This window comes from Lampris incognitus, chromosome 15, assembly GCF_029633865.1.
Source record: "Lampris incognitus isolate fLamInc1 chromosome 15, fLamInc1.hap2, whole genome shotgun sequence".
NCBI classification, from domain to species: domain Eukaryota; kingdom Metazoa; phylum Chordata; class Actinopteri; order Lampriformes; family Lampridae; genus Lampris; species Lampris incognitus.
The window spans coordinates 39013561-39019386 of NC_079225.1; the positions used below are offsets into that span (position 1 = coordinate 39013561).

Genomic DNA, 5826 nt, shown 5'->3' on the forward strand with positions numbered 1-5826 from the left:
ACATAACATTGTGTCCATCCCAAACAAATGGATCCATCAGTAACTACAAGCGACTGAGGGTGCTATTTTTACCTGTGTACAAGGCAACTAAGTTTGACGTAATGACTACGATGACGGCATGATGCTGATGTACAATTTCACACAGCATGCAGAGCTTGTCGCTCTGTAGCTCACCACTGAAATTAAACTTCTTGACTCAGCTTGAATAAATGGTTTTCTTTTACTTGATGTTATGTTATTCTCAGCCGTCTGAAGACCCGGTGTTTAGATGAAACGACGTGTAGGAAAATACGGGACAAATCGCATCCCTTATTGAGTCAATGCGGGATGCAGCATTTTATTTTCCAATACAGGACGATCCCGTATTATAAGGGACGGGATTTTCTCGACAACCATTCAGCTGATCGACTTCACTTTCGGTGAGCGTATTGCTGAGGACCCAAGGAAGTGCAATTATCGAGTGTGAAATTATTTGGGTGAGCATTTCTTGAGAAAGCTGCAAGCAGTAAAATTTGTATCATAAGTCGTAACAAATTCTGCTTCTTCATGTCCCGTGGAGTCAATCAGTGGGAACATAAACTGCGCTACTCTGCAATTGCAACCCACATTGTGGTTGGAGGGGGGATTATACCCATATCCCTTCGAGTGTCAAGTGTGAAGTTTGGATGAACAGGCTGCACTAGTAAAATGTAAAAACACCAACTCATGCGAGCGAGTAATGTTACATTCACAATATGGTAGCTGAAATAAGTTCCAGTTGCACTGGCACCAACTTTACTTGACGATATAGCTATTACTACATAGCTTAATTCTATTACCTCGTTATAGTTAACTGTATATCACTGCAACAAAGAGCACTATTCAGGCATTTTCAGTGGTGTAACTGGGAAACTAGGCATGCTTATCATAGAACTAGATCATGAGATTGTGATGTCTATTGCAACTTCAGCAATATCTGCTGCCTTACCTTCAAAACACCAGAGCAGCTCCTGTCTGCAAATGTGTGTTGACAGGCTATTACTCGTGACGTGTAATAATCAGATAGTGCTGTGAGTGGGACATTGCTTGAGACCACAGAGCGGTGACTACAGACAGCGAGAGGTGGCTACATCAGAGCCAAAGTAGCACTATTTTAAATTTATTTATTTTATCAGCAATCAGATAAAAATGAAAAATAAAAATAAACAACGATTCCGATAATTGTAAAAATGCTAAATATCAAATCCAATAATTGGCCAGGCCGATAATCGGTCGACTCCTAATACAAACTACTCGATTAAACTACCAAGAGGTCAGTGGACTGACCACAGTCCACTGATAGGAAAGTTGGCAACTTCCGTATAATACACTTCCATAATAAAGAAAAAAATTACTAGTGACTCATGCTGTATTCCAGTCAACTAGAGAAGATGGGATATTGTGACATCCTACTAGGAATAATGTGCTGGAGCATATTTTGAAGTCAGAAATTACAACTTGAAACCTGGGCAAGATATTTCGAGCCGTGACTTTTCTATGACACAGCAGCTAGACATCACAAAGTAGGGAGACATACATTATTATTGACAGTTTGGTTCAATTAAATCAAACATCATCATATGGCTAAGTTTTATATCTTGAATTATGTGACCTTTCATTTCTCAAAACATATGAATGGAGACTGGTTAATCATATAAACTTTGAATATAACTCGTTTAGTCCCTCTGTGTGCTCACCAGTTGGCTATTTTAGCTTAAGTAGTTATATTTACTGCCAAACGTGCCACACATACATCTTTTTCTTAAAAGCTATTAATGGTCCTGTTTGGTAGTTCTCCAAGTGGTTACACACGGATACTTTTAATTGAGAAGTCCTGTCAGTTTCCTACTTCCAAATGTAATGGAATGCAGCATTAGTGTAGAATTTTCAAAGCCATGCTGCAGCTGCACATAGAGCGAGACAAATTTAGGGACAAATGCTATTCTTACCTTCTTGTTGCAAAGAACTGAAATCCAGGGGCAACATCAATGCAATCCTCCCTCCCAGGAATCATTAACTTCTTGTTCTCCATTAGAGGCAGGAGCACAGATATCTAAAAAGACACCATCATGCAGATGTTAATAACATTGCAATTTAAAAAGAATCAAGTAGTCCAACACATATGAACTGCTTCAAATTAGTTTTGGTGCTTTCTATACAATCCTCAGTTTCAATATATCAATTGTAAATACTGACCACATCAAGAGGTGCGTGGTCAATGTCTTCCAGGAGGATCCACTGGCCTTTGGAAACAGCTTGTGTAAGGGTGCCTGGCTGCCACACAAACTTCCCTGGTATATCTGTGCAACGGTACATCCCCAGGAGCATCTGGGGAAAAAAAATAAAGAATAATACATACTACTGTATTTACTGCATGTTTGTAAAAACCTGGATCTCAACATCTCATTCCCAGGGAGGCCCATTTAAAAGAATCTTGATCAAAATCCTATCAAACTGATGTTTACAAGGCTAGGATCTACAGCACTCTAATTAACAAACAAATAATTAATGTTTAACAGGCTTAGTTGCCCACACCAATCTGATTCTAAATAATGTGTAGGAGTTCTGCTTTGCAATGCCTGCACTAAAGTACTTTACATTAGAAAACATTGTTTTACCCTCTTACTACAACAGGTACAGCAAAATCAAGATGTGAGGAAAAAACAGAATAAACGTCTGCAGATACGATATCTGGCCCAGTGCTAATAAACCATTTCCATGTTTAAATTACATTAAGTAACTTAATAACAATATCAGGTGACTGATGAAGGATTGAAATGAAACATGCAAGTCCAAAAATCATGCTGAATAAAATTACTGGGTAACGGAGCAAAAAGAGTAAGTCTGTGTTTTTATTTAGATATATCAGCATGGTAACATATCCAACACAGTCTGCTCGCCATTAGCCCTGCCTTTGAAAAGACCCAATCGGGAACTAAACTAATATCATTTGTTTAATTTCTTAAGCTTGATGAATATGATTACAGAGCAACAAGCATTTGTGGGTCAATTATCCATGGGCATCCCTTGTCCCCATCGCAAGACAGATTTTAACAAAGGGCAAGTCCATAGTTAAACCCTTTTCCCACTGGCCAAAAAACCCGCTAACATCCGCCTTTTTACATTGACCAAAGGCGGACATTAGCGGGTTTTATGCGAGTTTCTTGGCCAGTGAGAAAAGGGTTTTAGTTAAATGTTAGTTAAATGCTCCCTCACCTTGCTGTCAGTCTGATCCCCAAGTTGGACCTTGAGGATTTCGGCAGCTTTCATGTGTCCGGTGACAGCAGCCATGAACTCCACCAGGGCAGTTTTACCACATCCAATAGGTCCCTCGAGCAGAACTGCCTTCTGGGAAGCCACAGCCAGTGCGAGTCGTCTCAAATTACGACATGTTGAGTCCACTAGTACCAAATCCTTTTGGATTATCTACAGAGAAGATGCAATGTCAGCACAGATGTTAAAATTAAATTCTAAAAAATAAAAACACACAATAGATATCTACTGCATATTGCCGGGACTGGGCAGTTCAACATTTAACACAAAAGATGACAACCATGCAGTTAAAGGCTCTGACCTGTTCTGTCTGTCTTGGTACTATCCTAGGAAGTACCACGCCACACACTGCCACAACGTTCAGAGACAGGTCTTCTGAAACCACCTGGCCCCTGGTAAACTTGTTAGCCTTCTCCTGGCGCCACATGACAGAGCCCTGATTAGCTAATACCAGGGCCTTTTCCACCTGCATCTGCTGAGTTTCTTCCAAAGCTCTGAAAATAGAAGGAAAAAAAAAGAAAAGAAAAATCAAACAGTGAAACCTTAAAAAGAGTTATTGATACTTATTTTTGAAGCATAAATGCTTAATATTGGTAAACAATACTGTGCTAAAATCAATCAGAGGGCAAGAAATTGCTCCAAAAACGCCTAATTATTGGGATGAGAAGTAAAATGTTATTGAGGAAAAGATTTGATGAACGAAGGACAGAGAGATGGGATGGACAGAAAATTTACTGTAAAACCTTGAAATGTTCATTTGACAGGCATACCAAATGAAAAAAGGTTTGTTGTTTAAAGCCAGAATTAACTCTAGAGTATGAACAGATGTTGGTACAGATGACAAAAATAAAATGTCATAAAAAAATACCAAAATTACTATCCACAAAATGCTGACTACACAAAGACAAAATCAGAAGTCACCAACAGAAAAAATGTACATACTTAATTTTCATGTGCAGGATCTCATCGTTTGTCAGCACTTTTCTCAGAAAGATGGTTTTCTGGTTATCAGTCATGCGAGAGACAACTGCTAAACAATGAGCAGTGTACCTGTTGGACACAAAGTTAAGATTTTTTAATTTGTGACTGCAGAAATCCAAAGTCTTCTTTTTCATTAACAAACTGTAGCAAAGGTGTCATACTAATGACACCTCTACAACAACTGATAAAATTATAGATTAAAAAAGAACCTTACTGTAACTTTCTGAAGCCTAAATAAAAATTTAAAGGAAAAATAAAGAGTATGTCTAAAGTAGAAACGTACCCTCTAACCATCACATCACTGGTGAGCAGCTGGGACACACAAGGACTCCAGTCCCAGAGCACTCGAAACTTGGCACAATCACTCTGGAGGAAACGCAAGGTGGCCCCCATAAGATCGCGTAGCTTCATCCTCCTGGGCCCATACTGAACAGATGAAGACTCTTCACTTGTGAAGAAGAGCCTCTGAAACACTGGTGGAGCATCGCTGAAGTATCTTGCAGCAAACCTGAAGATAGAAGAGTTTTTAATAGGTCAGCTTGGAGTGAGCCACAAGTAAGGCAGCATATCAAAATGCTCAGTGAGTGGGAAAGAGGGTCCACTTACGCCTGAGCATCCGGACTGACACCGAGGAGTTTGCTGAGGGCCACACATAAGCGCTCGTGGAGATCATGATTAATTCTGCCACCTGATTTGACCCTCTCTGCATTCCTCTCCAGCAAGTCGAGAACAAGGGGTCGTAGATGTCGTGAAATCAACAAAGTGTAATCCTTCTCCAACAGCAGCTGAGCTAAGCATCCCAAAATGCATTGCCTGTCCTGCTGGCTCCATATCTGAGGACAGATCAAATGTTAAATATTCCCAATTGACACATGCATTGATTCACAGAAAGCCACACATATATTCTTCTCAGGCCAAAAGACCCAAAATACATTTAATAAGGCAATATTCATAGTCATACAATAGTAATATATCCATTATTTATCATGTAAATAAACAGTATTAATATTTCAGGATGAGGAATTTGCATACTCAACAGAGGACGCGTTTTCATTCATAGTGTAAATACAAACAGCTGAAATAGAAAATCGTATTGCTAACAACCCAAACAGAATCACCTTACCTGTTTTGACAAATACGGGCTTAGTTCGTTGTGACTTTTGTCAATATGTCTGGATATGGTGCCCAATGATGACAGGCTCAATTCTAAATTTTCCATCGTACCATTTGTCGTTTCTGCAGGGGCGATCTACAGCGGAAATAACCTGAAGCGATCTGCAAAGCAAAACGTTTATCTACTGTTAATTTAACAAACAGCGAGGTTCATCACTTGTCTCCTTGAGCTGTATCACAACACACAAGCACGTTCCCGTCAGTGTTAAAAATCCTGTCCACATGTGAGTAAAGAGGAAATTCTTCCGGGTCGTTTCCCTTGGCGGTGTCGCACGGAGATGACGCAGCGTAGACGCGACAGCCTCCCGAACAGCCCTCCAGAGGAAGACTTACTGCCTCGTAAACTTTAAAGCGGTCGCTTTGGGCGAATTTACTGTTGAG

The 5826-nt window shown here is 39.9% G+C and overlaps 1 protein-coding gene across 1 annotated transcript in view; it reads right to left on the reverse strand.

Moving 5' to 3' along the window:
- Positions 1-5638, reverse strand: part of mdn1 (midasin AAA ATPase 1) — a 112037-nt gene extending 106399 nt beyond the window's left edge. The window contains exons 1-8 of the mRNA XM_056294052.1: positions 5396-5638; positions 4879-5105; positions 4556-4780; positions 4234-4341; positions 3593-3785; positions 3235-3444; positions 2215-2346; positions 1968-2071 (exon numbers count right to left, since the gene is read on the reverse strand). Of these exons, the coding sequence (XP_056150027.1) occupies positions 1968-2071; positions 2215-2346; positions 3235-3444; positions 3593-3785; positions 4234-4341; positions 4556-4780; positions 4879-5105; positions 5396-5491 (1295 nt within the window). The 5' untranslated portion in view covers positions 5492-5638. The remainder of the gene's footprint in view (positions 1-1967; positions 2072-2214; positions 2347-3234; positions 3445-3592; positions 3786-4233; positions 4342-4555; positions 4781-4878; positions 5106-5395) is intronic.
- Positions 5639-5826: the final 188 nt, after the last annotated feature.